Genomic DNA, 20,800 nt, shown 5'->3' on the forward strand with positions numbered 1-20,800 from the left:
CTGGTATTACATTAAGGGCCAAGAATCAATGTTGTGCTGCAGGAGGCCGACACTTTTTCATTTAATTCCTTCTGGTAATAAATGGAAAAATATCTCCGATTTAAATAAAAATAAAAGCTGATTATATATGTGTTACTATTATGGAAAAAAAATTAAATGAGAAAATATTTAATGGGCTTGAGAAATTATGTATAATTCAGACAGAAAACAAGTGTGTTCCTGAAAATCAAAGGAAGATTTGCAGTCTTACAAAGGAATACATACACTCAACACATTCACATACGCTAATAAATAACTAAAATATGACATTTATCTGGGTCCTGGGTCCGGGCCCCTTTTTGTTTATTTGTTGTCTTAATCCAAATTTATATATATATAGAGAGAGAGAGAGAGAGAGAGAGAGAGAGAGACACACACACACACCCACCGGCAAACGTACATTGATCAATGCTGCCAAGTCTGAGCAGAAACTGTTTGAAACTACCTACAGACAATTATTATTGTGCTGTTGGAGAGATTGATGACGTGTCTGTGTCCATTTTACAGCACTATCACCCTATGATGCTGGACCAGTTTTCTCCACTTGCAGCTATTGGCGATGATAACTGTCTCTATCATGCAGTTTCGCAGTCAATTTATGGCCAAAAGAATTATCATGAACTTTTAAGACTTTCTGCTTTGCTTGAAATTATCATGAACAGAAAATATTATGAAGCAGATATGAAGGGCAAAATAGACATGATCAATGACAATAAGGTGATAGTAGTACCATGTAACCAGCTTATCTATGACACCATTGTATCTGGGTCATATTCAGAAATGATACACATGTATTCATTCCGTGACCAGGACTGACACCAGCAAAGCTCCAGTATTTATTGGCCCGATTTTTATTATGACAATAATGACTTTTAATCTTATTCACATTTTTTCTCCATCTTTAAAGTTAAACTATTTTGATGTGGACATCACTGACTTAGTGATCGGTATTGATGATGAGAAAGCATTGGTGAAGGCCATAAAAATCGCATTTCCATCTGCCACTCAAATTTTGTGCACTTGTCATTTATGACAAAATGCAAAACAGAAACCAGTAGATGATGCAATTGACAAGACAGGGAGAGACATGATTTTGAATAAGCTCTTTGGAGATGACGGGCTTGTAAATGCTCAAGACAGCATCTGTTCTGACGTTAAGAAGCAGGAAATGGCAAATAAAATTACACATGTTTCTGATAAAATTTGAAAATATTTTGTTCCAATTCTCAGAGATCAAATTAAAGGTAAATGAACCCTGTCGAGAGAGACGTATTGAAAAATTATAGTTGAACAAAAACTGAATTTGTCAATCATATGTTGAAAAGAGAGGAGACTGGAAATGTAGACCTTTACTGGACTTTATATACGACATGAATGAAATGGTAGACGCTCAGTTTAAAGGCCTATGAAGGGCTCTTGTAAGTACCGGACAATATTTACTAGCAGACAGTCACAAACATTTCCTGTTATCTAAAGTAGCGTGGACAGCCAAAACAAATGCTGAACTTTAAAATAATTAAGCATAGTTTTGCCTGAAACCTTATCAAAGAAAAAGGGCAGTGAATGAACACAAACGGCAAAATGTAAAAAAAAACTGACACTGACACAAACATGTGCACTGACACCGATAAGACTTAAGGCCTAGAAATAGGTATTAAATTTGAATATTGTTTCATGTGAATGCAATAGTAGCCAAGTAGCTTTTAGTTGTATTCCTTCATATTTTATAATTTTCTGTGTTGTATGTACAATTCTTAAATATTCAGTCAAGTTTTGTTTTTTTTCTTCTGACATGCTGGGCAATAAAATATAAATCTGATTATTTGACAAGACCGTGTTTTCATTCACTCAAAAGAAAATAAGCAGTGTGGTTAAACAACAAGAACTTATCAGCACTATTACAAAAGATCATAATATACCAAATACTGTGCGACTAGTAGCCGCAATTTGATTCACCAGTATATCTTAATTTATAAAATTCAATGTTTGTGATTAACACATCATAATGTAAATAATGTAGTATAATTGTAGTACTAATAAATTTGCAGTAAATAAGAGTTATTGCCCCTGAATAATCACCCCCAACACAGCGAAAATAGTACAGATTAAAAAACTAAAAGAAAAGAAAAAAAATAACCAGTACCAGTATAAAATTAATTGAAATAAAAGTATAACAATTTACAGAAGTAAGTAGAATTTGTGTTTTAATCTTTGTTCCAGTATCATCTATTTTTGTTCTGGTATTTTCGTTTGTTCCGTCTAGTTTCAATTTGTTCCGGTAAATAGTTTGACCCCCATACAACATAATTAAGTGTGTGTAGATCTCTAGCTGGCAGAGGCACTGTGGCAAGAAAAGAATGATGAGACTGACTTTCATATCATGCAGATATATGACCAAATGAAGTACATGCTCCCTACGTGCAAAAATTAAATGACCTTAAACATAAGGGACTGACTGATGTGCAAACTCAAACCAAGATGGATAAAATTTGTCCTGTTTGCCTTTGGTTATACCTATGTATATTTTGAGCATGGTGATATTTTCTGCAGACCTTTTGGCAGTTAGTTCCAAGCCATCATTTGGTATTAGTATTACAAATGGGATTACTATAATCTAGTGCATGTTTGGAAGCAGTATCATTAACTGATGATGAAATTGACGAAAAAATACTTGATGTCGTTCTGATATATGGATTCTTTACTACACTATTAATCTGTTCGTCCTGATTCTTTTTTTTTAACCATCTCCTTTAGTTTTACTGGTACCATTACTTTTAATAAAACTGTAACTTCCATTTTCTTGCAATCACGATATTTGTGATCATGTATTCTTGTCAACTGGTAAAATGTGCCTAGTTTTGTTGTAAAATCAAAAAATATTAATTAACAAGAAACTAATGTAAAAAGTTGGTCAACTTCATGTATCCAGAAATTACTGCCATAATACAGAGTTGTTAGAAACAACAGAATAGTTGTATGAGATGTATTACACAAAGTTGTAAAACCAGCACTTGTATTGTCACCACGTATTCCATTTAAATATTATTATTTCTGCATATTCCTATCAGTATTTTTCCAGTGGTATTAATTTCCTGATCTGATTTTGTTTATTTCTTGTGCAATTGTTACATATTAATAATTCTCACAGTATCTCTAAAAAAACAATGTAATCTGCACCAAACTGAGTTGTTTGAGAAGAAATTCATTTTTTAACCCAAAAATCACTGAAGCTATGAATTCTGGCATTAAAGTCTCACATTAAATAACATTTGAAGTAGCCGTGATAGTAATTTAGTATGCAACTGTACTAATTTCAGCTTTGGTTTATTCTGATCTTGAATGGGATGAAGGAACAAGGCTCCAAAATAAACATCAATTTTAGAACCTGTTATCGACTACGAATCAAGTGTATAATCAGAGTCCAACGGAATTGTTATAAAAGTTTTAATTCTTTTGACAACATCGTAATTAGCTGTCATATATGGAGCAAGCCTATGGTCTTTCTGCCATCCCGACCAAGACCCCACCACAACCACATTACCATGCCCAATGACATTGCAGTAATAATCACTATACAACTAGAGATGACATGTCTTTGAGTATTTTTATTTAATTAGAGCCTTAATAGAGTGAAGCAGTAAGAGTGACAGATATTTAAGTGTTAGGAAGATACTGAACAATGGCTATTCCTCCCGCCACTACCTCCTCATCAGAGATCACATACACAAAACTTAGATTATATCCTAAAATCCTGGCAGCATCCCTGAAGGGGAGATAACTTGACCATTTTATTGGTCTCTGGTTATCCCATAGCATTTCTGTTACTTGAGCATTATCTTACAGTGTCCAGTCAGCATGGTCAAATAATGGCATACAACCATGGAGAGTTGTTGAAGGACTCACATTACTACAGGTATGAAAGAATGAGAACCATATTATAAATCAGTGAAGATAAAATAGAGTATATATAGGTTTGACTGTCCCAGATTGGTATATAATGAATGTAAGATTTTAGTAAAAAGAATCTTTTGAGAGCTTGTCCTACTTGTAATTGAAAAAACATTAGGGACATTGTTTTATTAACATAATTTCCATCCCTTTACAGAACCGAGTTTGAAAGACTCATTACTGAAATCAGTACTTGACTCTCGGTGTATTATTGAAAGCACACGTTTCAAACTTGTGTAGATCCAGAAATGCCATGGTTGTTATGGTTTTCTTTTAACAAAAGCTTTTGTCATAGATGTGTCTATACTGTTATGGTTTTCTTTTCACAAAAGCTATTGTCATAGATGGGTCTATACTGTTATGGTTTTCTTTTCACAAAAGCTGTTGTCATAGGTGTATCTATACAAGTTTAATTATGAGGACTTGGAAATTTTAAGTTATTTTATTTTAATATCATGGTGTTTGCACAGGTTTACAATGGGAACTGAATTAGTACAGCAAGTCCTAAACTCTTTGAGTTTTGTGCAGAAATATGGAATCCAAGCAAAATACATCCAGAAATGTAGAAGTTTTCTATCTCGGAGTTAGTCTTCCCATTGCATTTCACATTGATATACATATTCACAAACAAGTAGTAGAAAGAGTGACAAATTTAGATACACATCATAAACAAGAAAAATGATATATGGGGGGGGGGGGGACAAGATCATAACAGGCTTGAATGGAGAAGTATAATAAAAACTATAATGAGTAGAAGTGTGCCTCTTTTGTTATGTGTGCAACATTATTTTCTCAGCTTTAGTAAGAAATTACATCCAAGGGAAGACAATAAAGGGTGTACAGTTAACAAAACTAACGTGAATTTAGCTACTTAAAAGATGTATAAAATCGATTTTAACCTTCTGGTTTTATCTGTTCTGGTCTGTTCCTGTCCATTCTGGTGATTATGTCACTGAAACAGTATGGTTGGAATTTTTGGGGGGGGCAAATTTAAAGATTGAAAAATCTTTTGGCAAATTATGATTATACACTAAACTTCTGCCTGAGAGTTGCATACAATTTCTTTTTTTTGGTTTGCTGATTCTGGTTTCTACTTTATTCAATTGGATCATTGGAAAACACTGATGCATTATCATAGTTTGATAAAAATATTTATTACACATGCACATTTCCAGATATCAGTGAATATAGCTTGAACAAGTTATAGCAGTTCTGATTGGAACAATGGACACTGTTAGAGAAACTGTAGCTGGGCTAAAATGTACATTTTTCAGCAGCGTGTGATACAGGATTGCTCAAGACTTCTCCATCTCATATGCTCACTATGCAAAATCCATTTGTAACAACTGATGATGCCTTTTTAATAAATGCATTTTATGTTTCTGGATGAAAATGTGTGCACAAGGGTCAAGATTTAGGAACTGCAGCAAAGCTGATCTGAGAGACATGCTGGAAACCAATCCTGTGCTCAAGGTGCAAAGCTGGCTGGATGCATAATCATATTTGTTGAAAACTATCAAAGAAGTAATGAAGCCATCACTGAAATATCTTTACTTTGTTCTGAACACAAAATATGCTTATAAAATGCATCAATTAAGTCTCTTGTGCCTTCATTGTCCAGTACTTTTTTAGTCTCTCCAGCCAACGCTCCCAGTAGTGTTGGCAAGTTGCTGAGTTCATTAAATGTACACTGGCTGGTTCTCCCCCTGGGTAAACCACAGCAACCATAGCATTGCTCAATTTGTCAATCTGTAAGAAAATAATCACTGTTATAATTATAGTCAAATAAATTCATAAAATATTACAATATACTCTTTCTTTAAATTACATGGAAATCGCCAAAGACTCACTTGACCATCATCATTTGATTTATTATGGACTGGTCTCATATTTTACAGCAAAGCAACACAAGTAGGTTACTGAATGCCAAAGTAATGAGACCGTCTTATCCAAGGACACATCAAAGCATCCAATAAGGGCTGATCTAATGGTTGGATTCAAAGTACTTAATGTGGCCAGCAGTCCACTAGCCAAAATATATATCCAGGAAACCAAGATAAAACCATTTGATCTTTTCAACTGCCAAGTGTTGAAACTTCGATATTCTTGAGCAACAACAACATTTTAAGATAGTTGCCTTATTGGATGTAAGATCAGCTCTATCTTTTGTTGATAAACCCCATGTCCATCCAGGAGTAGTGGTAATAATTTTTAAGCTGTCCACCATGGTAGCTATACTGGATGTAAGATTAACATATTTTTTTTTTTCATTTAGGATGAACCAGATATCATAGAATGTCTAACTGTAAAAATCCAATGTCAATATGAACATCCACTCAGGAGTATAATGCAACAAGATTTTCAACATGCCTGCTGTAGTGGCCATAATGGATGTTATATCATCATCATTTTCATTTAGGCCCAACCAGTGAAGGGTGAAAACCTCATTTTGATGTGACTATACATTCAGGTGGAGAAGTGATTTGATTTTCAAAATGGCCACTGTAGGTGCCATATTTTCTATCCACTCAGCAGCATTAAGTTCATTTAGAATCAACCTGACCTTGGGATGAATGTGTGTGTAAAGTTTCAAGGCATTACTTCAAGTAGTACTGGAGGAGTTGCAATAACACATTTGTGCCAATGGACAAATGACTATATTTAGCATGATGCTTATCATCAAGAGACATTAGTCATCTTCACCAATTTATGGAGTCATGTACTCTGTATGACACAGGCCTTACATTTTCATTTTTGTTAAAACTTTTGATGGAAGTCATGGATTGAAACTAAATCTGGTACAAGGCTGTATCTAGTTCAAGTTTGATATTTACCATTTTCTGCCAGAAGTTAACATTTTTATGGCATGGTTTGGTATAAACCCTTTAATTTCTGCTCATTTAAGTTTGAACAACTTCATGATCTGAAACAAATTTAGTAAGAAATTTCACTTCAAGGAGAACTTGATCAGATTTCTTGTCCTTGAGGAGGGATAGAAAAGTTAAGTGTTCAATCTTGTTAAATAAACTTTCTTTGACATAGTCTTGTTATTAACTGATGTGGATAATTAAATATTTTAGACTGGGCTCACCAAGTGCCAATAGTCTTGAAATTAACAAAAGGGTAAGAAATCATATTCTTGTTGGCAGGTGTGGGATGATTATTATCATGGCTTTCTTTTCATTTATTAAGAGCAGTGACATGGACTCAGTGGTTAACATGCTAGACATGTGACTAAAAGATTTGGGTTCAAATCCTGCTATAAGAACAGCCTGGGTTAGCTTCCATGGCATGTCTTTGGGCGAGACATTTTACTCCAACTGCCTTGCCACAAAATAACCTACATGTGTTGATGTGCTGTAAAACACCAAAACAAACCAATCAATCACTTAAATTACTATGCCATACATCACTTTTGACAATACAGCCCAGGTCATCGCAATTTTAAGAGGATTAAAACAGTTCCACCATGACATGAATGGCTTTGATTATAATGATTAAATCAAAAAAATCTTCATTATGAAATGTCTGAATTGTACAAAAGAGTAACTTCCTATCCTTTCAAATCACTTCTCCCTAACAGCATAAGTAAGAGGCCATCAAAGTGGCTTTAAACATTCTGGTCACAACATGAATGTGATGTATTGTTATTTTTAATAATAATAATAATAATAACATTAATACTGTTTATCTGGATTGTAGTGGTTGTGATTGAGGGTGGAGTTCCATCTGGTAACAAAAGTTAAGCACACATTTTTCGGTTCATTCGTTTAATGTGAAAATTCATAACTTATGAGTTAATATGGAGTTATGGATGGCAAGATAATTTTAGGTTCTGTCAACCACAATACATTCTAGTAATGTTTTCTCACAAGGTCCAGTTACACTGACCAGATTGTGCCTATGACCTGTACCTACACATAATGAACATGTCCCTTAGTCCAATAATCAACCCCAAGCCTGTACTACTGACAATGACAAAAAGTTTAGTGGCAGAACTTGCCTATTCTTTAAAATGTGAAACTGCACGCAGACACTTTCATATGCAAACATTGGTGTATTAGATCTTACAAGTATATCTCACAGCTCACAAGTTAGGTTCAGCTGAAGGGTCCTTTCAGGAATACGTACAGAATACTTGCACCCTTTCTAAAAAAATTGCAAGGTCATACGAAGGGGTAAAATACCAGATGTCCAGTTAGTTAGTATATTGACAGTGGACAAAGTTAAGAATAAAACAATTCTCTTTCCTATATGCATTTTGCACTGACAAATACATTGACAGTTAAACCACAACTAGATCTGTTCCTCAGAAATATTATGTGAACAGGGTATTCAGATGGAAAAAATTAAGAGGGTTTGATTTTATGTGCCAATTTATGACTGAAGCTGCAAAGATTAAAGCACGCGGTGATGTAATTTTGTCCTTTTCATTAGTTTTATATAAATTCGAACAAAATATGTTTTGAAACTGGATCATGAAAAGTTGCTTATACTATGTATATTTTCTTTTTTATACATGACACTTGTCATGCAATTGATAAATTACCAAATCACAAGCAACATATTAAATGAATAATTTACTTTAATAAAAACAGTGCACCAATAAGCTGGCAAGATGAATTATGAAGATAATTTCTTCTATTTCCTATCCTAAATGAAAATGAGGTTAATGCAGATATTTGCATCTCAAATTTCTTTCAAAACCTTGTTAAATAAGACAATAATATCAAAACTTTATAAACCTTTCAATCAGTTAAATTTTGTAATAAATTTAATTCAAATTGATTTTGACAAAAACTATGCATGTCTTGCATATCATTAGAAACATGTAAGTAGTTATGGGGGATATGAGATCGAAGATGTACTATGGTGACCCAAGGGAATTAACATTAAATTTGACCCTGTGGGAATCTTTGACACTTTAACATTAAGCATGACCCTATGGGAATCAATCAAATTTGATATTAAATATGACTCTATGCCCCATGGGTTCTACGGAAGATGTAACATTAAAAATGTCTATAGCTAAATAAACAAACTGACTGTATGGACCTTTTTTAGGTTTAACATGGCTGAACTCTACAAGTCAACACCTACCTTTACTGACTAAGACTTATCCTAACTTGCAAAAACCTATACCTCCAAACTAAAGATGTTTAGGGTGGGTGGGTAAGGTAGGAGGTACCGTTATGGTGAGTATCACTTATTGGCTATGCACACCCATTTTCACCATGCAACATTTACCCTTTACAAACCAACATGAGGGAAAGTATGGTTAGGTAATCCTCACTCGCACACTTGGCTTTATCTAACATGTCATGTCACAACAGTACCATCACACATAAGTAGTACATGACCTGTATTTGCATAGCCACTATGATGTACAAAGAAACAGATTCATTTAATGCCTTCCTCCCGAAATGCAACAATCTGAAAAACACTGAGGATGTTGACATTGTGCAACTGGCCAAATTTTGCCCTAGAAAAGGACAATTTTTTCAGACTCACTCCGCAAAATAGGAACAAATAAAACTATTTTCATGCATCTAATGCTATAAATATATATCATGCAGAGTATTCGTGTACGTAGATAAAAGTCTCCCAAGATGTTTTTCTGATCTAGTTTGACTTCAAAACACACCGAAAACCTCACAATACAAATTCTTGAGAAAAACTGCAATAGTTTGGAATTCCATGTTGTTGAGCACTGTTTCTCAAGAAAAGGTTTATTCCAAATTTTCATGGCTGACAACCACTGAGTACAAATATATGAACTGCTTATGAAAAAAATACTGACATTCATGAGCAAATACAGACTTTTAAAACTTTAATGCATGTAACTATTTACAGCTCTACAAAGATGTACGTGTTACACTCTTGCACCTTCTGAGCAAGTCATTGGACACTGGATGTTTATGTCTTTTCTACACCTTGATTTTTTAAGCATTGTCTATTCCAATGTATCATGTTTCATCGATGATCTGAATTCTGTGCATTTTTTTATTCTGAACTAAAAATCCTCTAATAATCAGCATTAGAATATGGTAAAAAAAGATGCCCAACGTAAAATAATTCAGACAATCATAAAGAAAGCTCCCCAAGAATTCTTCATCTTTAACATCGGAATCTACTGCCCATCAACAGTATCACAGGAGAGTATATTATCAGTTGCCAGTTCATTAATGATAGCCACTGTTTTTGTTCTAACACAGGAGTAATCTTTTGCAATTTTACTGTCTACAAAGAGTGTGCAAAATAAATTACCAGCATCACTAGCAACTGAAAGAGAAGGTTCTTTCTACAGCAAGAATTTTAGAAAAATGAACTTCTTATCAAATTACATCAAGGTCCTTTAAAAATGGTCTAAGTTCAGATTGAGTTGTTGATGACGAAGCAGCAAACTAATGTTTATTAGCTTTTTCATGCTGTTTTATATTTTGGATAGCGAAATCACAATTACACAATTTGCAAAATGCAAAGTTTTCTCCTTTACTAGATGGTTTCACAAATCTAAACATGACAGCATAATTGTCCTTCCAGTTCTGTTTTCTTCTATTTGCTGGAGAAATTTCTGAATCTTCTTATCTTTTCAACATTTCTAGAAGTTGAATATTACAAAGATGAGATACTGTCATATGGAACCTGGTGCCCGTTCTAAAAAGAAAATTCCAACATACACACGAAATGTCAACAGTACTTATAGTTACGTTATTCAACACGAAATTTACAAGTTGTAATACAGGATTTGATCTGGAAATATTCTGTACATACTGCCAAAAGGGGCCTTCAGCTGACCACATTTCAAGAGCTGCCAGTAACTGTCTAAAATGTATACAGATGTGTTCAGACAAAGTGTCTGCATAAAATTTCACAATTTAAAGAATAGGAAAGATCAACGTCTTGATCTTCAGTCATGATCAGTACAGGTTTGGGGATGATTTAACTGTCACTAACAAGGCTACTGGCTTCTTATGATGAATGAAATGAGAAACTTCAATCCAAAATCAAAGAAATGAAAAAGGAACATGACAGACAATACTGTGGATACCTCAGAAAAACATTATAGAAAGAGGTCTAGAAGCACATTCTAGAAGGAATAATTGAATATTTTTTAAATAGAGGGTCAAGCAATGAGTCAAAAGACAATTGTGGAGAAAAAGGTGAAAAGCTTCTTAGAGATACACAAAAGATCACATGTGATATTTTTATGAAAAGGACCCATGGATTGTGAAGCAATAGCGATAACTTCTAAAACTTTCTCTTGTTACAGTGAATTTTAAACCTACCCCTTTACTGGAAAGAAAATTACTTCTATTTATAGCTCCTAGGTATGCTGCCAGCTGTATTGGGTTGTCATAAGTATTGCTCAAAAGAGGGCGTTTTTTTGAGGATGTCTTCCATTCAATCACACACAAAGTGTCCCTGAAAGAACAGAATAAAAATACTCAAGTTAATGATAAAACAATAAGATGCTTCATGAAATTTGTTTCAGAAGTTTGTATTTTTTAACCATAATACGATAATGCCCATAGTGTAATGCATTAGGTGATGCTATTTTGCAGATGATGGGAAATAAAAACTTGTGAAACAAGTTCTCCAATAAAAAGACATCTCTTGCATTTATATGTCAAGTTTCAACAATCAAAGAATCTGTTCTGATCTGTTCATAATTTTTCTTTTGCCATCTCTGAAAAATCTATTTCTCACGATTATATAATAATAATAGTAATAATAATAATAATAATAGGGATGACTTTGTTTAGCAACTAATCTTTAGAAGCTCTAAGCGCTTTACATTAGACAACATATAAATGATATGATGACAAGAAACAAACACCATGAAATTAGAAAACATAAAATAACATGCTGAAAATAATTAAGGTATGAAATATTATTAGGTCTTTAAGTTTGTTCTTGCAGTCGAAATAAGTGAGTTTTAAGAGCACTCTTGAATGGGATCACTGTGTCTTTGTGTCTTAGTTCAGTGGGCAATTCATTCCATGTCGCCAGGCCATGGTATGCAAAAGAACGTTGTCCATATGACTTCGTTTTCAAAGTGGAAATAATGTGATGTGAAGTGTTTTGGATTTTTAATGTAGCTCTAAGTTTTTCAGTCATATCACTACGATGTCTGCAATGTGTCAGTTTATAGTAATGTCTAGCACTGGGGCATCATGCCGCAGACATGAAGCATGATGTCCCACCCAGTCACATTATCCTGACACCAGGCCAATCAGTCCTAACACTAACCTCTTAATGCCGAGTGCCAAGCAAGGCAGCTGTCAGTACCATTTTTGTAAGTCTTTGGTATGACTCGGCCGGGGATTGAACCCACGACCTCCCCCATCCAAGGTGGATGCTCTAACCACTAAGCTACTGGCGCGGTCGAGGGAATAATGAATATACAATTGACAGAAGAGGAGTGTAAGTATCTTGCTGGTGGGTACACATGGGTGAGGTTGGATAGGTATGTTGGAATGGAGTCCGTCAGTGAAACATAGCACAGAGAACAAATTTTGTGTCTGATTCTGGATCAAATGGATAGCCAGTGTAGGGTAAAGAGCAGCGGGAGGTGTGCTCTGATCGTGGTACTCTAAGTTTGATCCGAGTAGCTGCGTTTTGAACTTTTTGAAGTTTCTGGAGTAGATATTGAGATGAACCAGACAGAATTGAGTTACAATAGTCGTCTTGAAAATACTAATGAACACACAAGTGTTTTGTGTGGCAACAACTGAAAGATATTTGTGAATGGAGCTGATGCGTCTCAGCTCAAGATATGCAGCCTTGCATATGTTTATGACATGTTGGTGCAGTGTGAGAGTCCTGTCCAGAGTAACACCTAGGTTTCGTACTGATTGTGTGAATTTAATGTTGTTCTTGCTGATATTTACTGTTTGAGGTAAAGGATGTGAATGGGAAAGTCTTTGTGTTGTGATCAGAATGGCCTCAGTTTTATCATCATTCATCTGCAGCTTGTTACATGGCATCCATGATTTCACATCAGAAATGCACATCTCTACACCTTGGATGGTAGCATCAACTTCAGTTGGGTGGCTAGATTTGTATATTTGGGTGTCATCAGCGTACAATTGGTGAGACACTAGATGATGATCTATGACATCTGAGAGCGGCTGAGTATAGAGAACAAGTTCAGGAACAGACCGCTGTGGAACACCACAACATAGATCAACTGGGGTGGAGTGTATTCCATTTGCAGACACAATTTGTGTCCTGTTGACAAAGTAGGACTTGAACCACAGTAAGGCTGTATCGTGAATGCCAAATACATGCTGGAGACGGTGAAGTAATATATCATGGTCAATTGTGTCAAATGCTGCAAACAAATCAAGGAGGGTGAGGACTGTAATCTTTCCTCTATCCAAAGCAGAGAGAATGTCATTAACTACTTTTAGAAGAGTAGTTTCTGTACTGTGGTAAGGGCGAAATGCTGATTGTACATTGCTAAAAAGTTTTGTTTGAATTCAGATGAGATACAAGTTGGGATAGAACAATCTTTTTTAAAGATTTTTTATATGAATGGGAGATTAGAAACTGGACAGTAATTCTTTAAATCGTTTTGGTCGAGTGTTGGTTTCTTCAGCAGAGGCTTTACAATGGCAGTTTTGAAAAATGATGGGAATTACCCGGATGAGAGAGAGGTATTAATAACATCAGTTAGTGAAGGCAATACTGGATCTAAGCACTCAAGCAGCAGTGATATTAGAATTGGATCAGGTTCACATGACTTTGGTGCACTCTTCATCACGATTGTGCATACCAAATCCATAGAGACAGGTTCAAATGCTGCTAATGGTTGCCACTCAAATTCTGTATCCCAACTGTATGGTGATGACGAGTCAACTGAAATTGTGTTGTCAAGCTCATCTCTAATGGTTTGTGCTTTGTCACGGAAGAAATCTGCAAACAGGTTTGGAAGGTCGACAAGAGAGAAGGTAGTTGGAAGTGGTGTACATTTGTTCCTTGACATTAGCTTGTTAGTAATCTCGAAGAGCTCTTTGCAGCTGAAACTTTCCACGATCTTGGTTATGTAGTGGGCCGATTTTGCTGCATGGACTATGTTTGTAACGTTCTTCTTAGCGGCTTCATAGATTTGCTTATGAATAGCAAGTCTGGTGGAAAGCCAAAGCCTCTCAGCTTTACGGCAGTCTCTTTTTCAGTCATATCCCTACAGTGTCTGCAGTATGGCAGTTTATAGTGATGTCAAGCACTGGGGCATCTTGCTGCAGACATGTAGCTCGATGTCCCACCCAATCACATTATCCTGAGACCAGGCCAACCAGTCCTAACACTAACATCTTAATGCTGAGTGCCAAGCGAGGCAGCTTTTAGTACCATTTTTGTAAGTCTTTGGTATGACTTGGCTGGGGAGCAGAGTTCTGTACAGTTGTAAATTTCCATTCACTTTCTCAGCTCTCCTTGATTAAAGACAAATTCTATTTCAGTTTGAAAAACATTTTTCGACCAATGGTAGCAGGAAAACCACATATAGCTCTAAACTTCAGGTTCCTTTTCACTGTCCTCAAAAGATGCATTGTTACAGTGGTATTCTGCAATAAAAGCAAAACTGGTGGTGGTTTGTCCTTGTACATATTATACAGGTGGTATAATGCAAGGATTTTTTTTCTCTTAATATAAATGTGGGAAGTAGCCGAGACTCTAGATACTGCTGACATATACAAGCGCAACTTTAAAAACATGTAACAACGCTTGTGATGTATATTTAATTTGTATGTGTTGGCCTTTATCTATGATTATTTGTTACATATATCTAAGTTGTGATATTGACCTTGGTCAGTAATTGAGTTTAATGCCCACCTGATAAAACTCTTATTTTTGTGTAAACAATATAAAACAAAACTAATATTTATCTATGATTTTAGATTATACAGTCCTACCCATTTATGTCGACATCCTCGGGCCCGAGGAAATATTGTCGACATAGGTGGATGTCGAGATAAGGGGTGTGTGTAATTGAAAAATGATACAAGTTAAATTCGTCAGTAAGGGGTGACCTGTTGTCAGTGAGTAGCATTTACACTTTGAGAAAACAAACAATGGAAATTTTGAGTACATGAAGACAAAACCAGTGTGAAATACACTTGTTTATTGACAAATTACATTTTGGTTAACTTTTATGTAATAAATCCACAATAAAATATTGCATCGGTCGCATCCTGATATGAAAAACATTCACTACAACATTCAATGTCGGGATTAGCACATGGTTGCATAGTTGTTATTTACATGCTTCAAGTACATGCATTTAAATTGACCTAGATTTTGGTCAGTCTGTTCCCATCTTATTGAGGCTACCAAGGGGATGGGGCTATTCATGGGGAAATGAAAACCTGTCAACAAGTTGGTTTAAACAGTACATGTATTTAGTTACAGAAGTCAATGTGAAAAGTACATAAAAGTGAACAAGAGATATGCAGCTGATATGATTAATGAAGGCATAAATTGTATACACTGACACGTGCTAAATAAAGTTAAAAAGGAAACTGTCACATCGCAATAAACTTGTTTTAATCACTGATCACTTTGGAAAATGCATGAATCAATCAGATTTCATTGCTTTTATTTAAGTCGGTGCGAGAGTCCAACTTTATAGGACCAAACAAAAGCTTTATTTTTTATCCGACCGCAACATTAAAGCCTGGTGGCAAGATTGACTAATTGTTGAATAAAGTACAGGACGGAACTGGCCGCTTGCCAACATAAACGATTAGGCGGGAAAATTAAAGCCTGTTGGCAAGATTAACTAACTGTTGAACAAAGTATGGGTCGGATCTGGCAGCTTGTCGACATAAATGATTAGAAAACAAAGGATTTGTTTAAGTTGGGACCAAGGGCTTCTGTTGACATGTACGTTTATTTTTTTATCTTGACGTCAACATAAGCATGACAATTTTGGTAGTAATAGTAGACCAAGGGACAGGGACTTTGCATTTTTGTTGAAATAGGCAGCTTGTCGATTTAAGTGGGTAGGACTGTATATTAAGATCATTATTACTCGAGATAAACATTTACTCGAGTTTGAATTAAGGACACTGGTGTTCCTCTTGGGAATTCCAAGTGTACTTGCTGCATTACATGTTCTTAAATTAAGTTTTAGTAAGAAGACTGACCTCGTTTAAAACTTAAAATATTCTCAATAACCTTCAACCTGGTTCTGTTATTAAATTTTGGTTGTTTTTTTTTCACAATGGGAAAAGTAACAGAACTTCTTTATTGCATGTCTTAACATCAGTTTTTGAGGACTCAATTTAGGTTGCATTCAGTTAATATTTCAGAGGATTCATTTCTTTAAATTATTCACTTGAATTTCAAGGTGCTCATTATTACTTCTTGGTCTAAATCACTAGTTTGGAATTGTACTGAACTGATATAAGATGTTTTGGATTATATCACCCCGATACATGAAGACTGTCAGCACATTAGCACATTCGAGGCTACTGACATATCAAGTTCAATATTGGAATTTGTTTGCATCACTACTGGAATTCATTTGAAGAGAAAGACAAATGCAATTTCAGAAAGAGGGAGTCGCAGAGAGAGGAGAGAGAGAGATCGATAAAGATAGAAAAGATATGCAAATGGAGTGTGTATGTGTGCAATTTGGATATTTATCGTAGCCTTTAAAAAAACAATCAGTCATATTGCTATGATGTCTGCATCGTGGCAGTATATAGTGATGTCTAGCATTGGGGCATCATGCCACTGTCAATACCAAATCATATTAACCTAGCAAAAGGATGACAAGTCCTAACACTAAACTCTCAATGCTGAGCACCTAGCTGTAGCATTTTTATGTCTTTGGTATGACTCAGCCGGGGTTTGAACCAGCGACCTCCCCCATACAGGACGGACGCTCTAGCCACTAGGCTGCCAGAGTGGGAAATGCAATTTAGAATAAAAAAATTAGAACTGAAAAGTGAAAAGCGACATCTCACTTTACATGCATGCTCTTGTTTTGATGCTATCAGAAATAGGTTACTATCAATTTTTATAGAAGAGGAAGTAGATCAATATGGCCAAGAGAGCATTGAAATATATTTGTACAAAGTGTACTTATTGGCAAAGCTAATAAAATCTACACTTCATTGTCATTACAACAAAGTGTTAATTATGATGTGGTTAAAGAACGTATATTGAGGGGTGATCAGCTGGTACCTGATGTATCTCACCATAGGTTAGGAATTTCAAAATGGAAATTGGATAGACTTATATTGCAACAAGAAAGTGCATGCTATTTCAGATTGTTAAAGATTAAAAAATAAGCAACATAATAAAGACAGACTTTCCAAAGGCTCCTATTTTAAGAGGCCAAGGTCAAAGTCCTGTACTGAAAGTAATAAATTTGTAATAAATCTGATTTTTATTTTCGAGAATTATATGCCATTCATGTTGAAAGGTTCTATATCACCTGTGGGCAATGCTGCCAAACCTATCCCTATTAAAAAATAATGTACACAGGAACTTCTCTGTCTTTTATTATCTGGTACATTGCCCATATCTGAGAAAAAGTCTAGTCATAGTGTTCTTATTCTGGATGTAAAGTCAAGCTTTGCTTTTCCTCTCCAGTGTAGCGAACTCATGACCACTGGATTACGAAATGCAGTGATCCACCTACTGAGGTGCTATGGCCACCTATCCAATAATGTTTTAAGCCACAGTGTTAAAAGTAAATAACAGCAGGAAGTTGAGAAGAAAAAAAGCATTAAATGATTAAAATGCATTATAATTTAATTAAGCCATCCAGATAAGCAGGTATGAATATGACACATATTTCACTACATACAGTAAATGTTCATCTTCACCAAAATATTTAATATAAAAGATGCAACCCAAATAAAGTCATTTCATTCAATATGTATGTCACTGAATAAATACAAGAAGCTGGCCACAGCCTGCATATTGAGCCCACTCATGAACAACATTCAAAAGTTGGTTACAATGGTATTAAAGTGAAAGAAAGTAAAATACTGTACCATTGAGGGGAATCAAAAGGTGTTGACAGATGAACGAAAGGACATCAACTTCCATCTAAGGTGGAAGTCTTGACAAAAATGGCCTCACAGGAAGACATATACAGTACTGCTGAATTGTTACATGAAAACATCTTTTTTATCTTTACTGTCTGCATGGACAATCTCTGTTATGATCAGATAAGGTAGTTCCCCCCAAACTTGATGAAACATCAAACTGTCAATTTGTTTTTGGAAGGACCATAAAGAAGCAAGACAGTTTCCTTTGTAAAGAGTAAATGTATCTGAGTAACTCAAATAATTTCATCTTTACTTATTCAGTGAAAGAAGCAAAGTTTAAGTTATCTCTATTGTAATTCCAATTAGATTTTTTCCCCTAAGTCCAAAACAGTGATAAAAATGAGACATGGGCAGCAGACCTTGGAACACACTTAAAACAGGTGCTAAAATACAAGTCAACAGTATGGATGTGACATAATCTTGTCGATTCACGTTTTAAACATCTGACAAACAGATTCATCGGAAACATGTTTAATACGTTTTGCCTTCAGAATATTCAGACAAACTTAGGTTGGAGCAATAAAACTGTACCAGACTTGCATTTAAGGCATGCAATGTCTCATTTCAAAACTGCTGTATACTTCTTACCAAAGTATACATATCTCAATCTACTATGGGTGAAGAAATTAAAATGCAAACTTCTTTAAGACTAATATAAAAAATATGTACAGGAATAGCATATTTGTAAAAAGAAGCAAAATTTAAACAGCATGTTGAGAAACTGTAATGAATAATTATACTGAAGTAATCTTGACTTCAGAGATAACACTATTTTCTGATGGAAATATTCAAATTTACATGTTTGAAACATGGTAATACTTTCAACGCTTTTTCAATGAAAGACAAATATATAAAAACTACTTCACTGACAGGAAAATTATTTGCTTAAGAAAAATATGAAAAGATACAAATAACAAAACTTTAAATATAAACACCAATTTAAAGTTCCTTGCCCTGAATACAAATTAATCAAATAACCAAAATGAAATCTAAGAACACACTGTAAACACAACTGGAAAATCTACCCTATTTGTCGGCATATAAGTCACTGTGAAGTTTAAGTCGAATTTGCACATTTTGTACAGTTTCTATCCTTCATCCATATATAAGCTAATGCTGAATATAAGACAAGGCCAGAGCAATACCTCAATTTTGTTTTTTTCCACTGCTGCTTGTTCCACATAGCATGATTAATTTTACATAAAACTGCAGATCAGCACCATCAAATATACCTTAAAGTACCAAATTTGTTTCACAAAAAATATTTAAAACAAATTAGCTACTTTTAGCTACAGATGACCTGACAATTTAATGAGTTACAGATAGGATCAAAATTGCAATGCTGTTTGAAATGCACTTTAGCAACTTTCATTTTCAGGAATATTAATGATATGTACTACAGATTACCGGCATCACATCACATTTCATGCTATTTTGTACATTACTGCCCTGTTTATCTGAAACTTGTGAAAGAGAAAACTATAATAATAAACTAAACAGTAAATGTAAATAAAAAACCCATACCACAATCCTTCATTTTCAAACCTAAATATTTACAATATTTATATCCATATAGACTGCATTTGGGTTAAATCCCCAAAATGACCATTGAATCATATTGTGTAATTTTCTTTGTATGCACAATGACCTCTCCTTTCCCAACAAAGAAGAGTATGTTCATGTACACTTCCTGTAATTAGGTGGCATGTAGTTTTCAAATTTGCTCAGGCTAGTTGTTAGTCTGAATGACATTTCTGTCAGCTAGTACAAAATGTGTCACTGGTTCAGAAATGTGCACAAGTAAGCACCTGGCAATACATGGTACTGTATTCATAATACCCTATGGGTAGTCTCATTTCCTGATCTGACCTGGTCTGCAGAACACTGACCTGAAACAGGTTTTAACTGGAACAACTAGACTCGAGCATTAGCGTATTTAATTAGCATGTAAATAACAATGCAAAACTGTTTTGTTCTTGAGACAATGGATATCATAATTAAAACTGGAAAGAACTGTCGACACAGTGCACTGCCTTTGTACAGGAGAATGATCACTATTGTCAACTAACTTAACAATACAGATTACATTTGTCCACACACCTCTCTCTGTCAGGGCACATTTTATTTGATCATGCGGTGCAAGAAGAAAAATGCGATGGAATACCTGTCTTTGTCATGGTTAGTCATTTTCTAATGCACATATATGTAATCAAATTAAAACAACATATAGTACTAGTGCATACTGTTTTAGTGCAATTACATCTGATGCACATGAATTTAATATAAAAAATCGTAGATATTTTAAAATCCTTCTCAATGTAGGCTGCCAATTTTTTTGTACGCGATCTCTTTCCAAAGTGACAAATTTTTGACACATTATTTCCGATACTTTTGGAGAAATATTTATTTTTTACATAACAAAAAATTACACAACGAATGATAACACGATAATCCATATACATGTCGATTTGGAGTACAAGACAAAGCTGAGATTTTCTATTCCAAAAGTATCAACTTATAGGCCAGCAAATATTTATCACCTGTTTGAATTTTGCAGGTAAAGGTTAGATTTTTTAGCTTTAAATTTTGAATTTTTAATAGACTTTAATCTGGCTCCATGGACACCATGCCATAATAGGTTTCTTCTTCTTTGCCTCTTTACATGTTGCTTTTCCTGGTAGTGAAGCAGTTCTTATAAATTGTCCCATTTGTCTTTCTACAGCTGCCTTCTCCTCTTTAGA

The 20,800-nt window shown here is 34.8% G+C and overlaps 1 protein-coding gene across 2 annotated transcripts in view; it reads right to left on the reverse strand.

The window, feature by feature from the left end:
• Positions 1 to 5,122: 5,122 nt before the first annotated feature.
• LOC149805244 (mitochondrial genome maintenance exonuclease 1-like) overlaps positions 5,123 to 20,800 on the reverse strand; it is a 42,981-nt gene continuing 27,303 nt past the window's right edge. For both annotated transcript variants that reach the window (XM_089948819.1, XM_089948825.1), the window contains exons 4-5: positions 11,277 to 11,412; positions 5,123 to 5,736 (exon numbers count right to left, since the gene is read on the reverse strand). In XM_089948819.1, coding sequence (XP_089804945.1) covers positions 5,581 to 5,736; positions 11,277 to 11,412 — 292 coding nt within the window. In that variant the 3' untranslated portion in view covers positions 5,123 to 5,580. The remainder of the gene's footprint in view (positions 5,737 to 11,276; positions 11,413 to 20,800) is intronic.

The sequence above is a fragment of the Sinohyriopsis cumingii genome, chromosome 2, assembly GCF_028554795.1.
Source record: "Sinohyriopsis cumingii isolate HCF-2022 chromosome 2, ASM2855479v2, whole genome shotgun sequence".
NCBI classification, from domain to species: Eukaryota; Metazoa; Mollusca; class Bivalvia; order Unionida; family Unionidae; genus Sinohyriopsis; species Sinohyriopsis cumingii.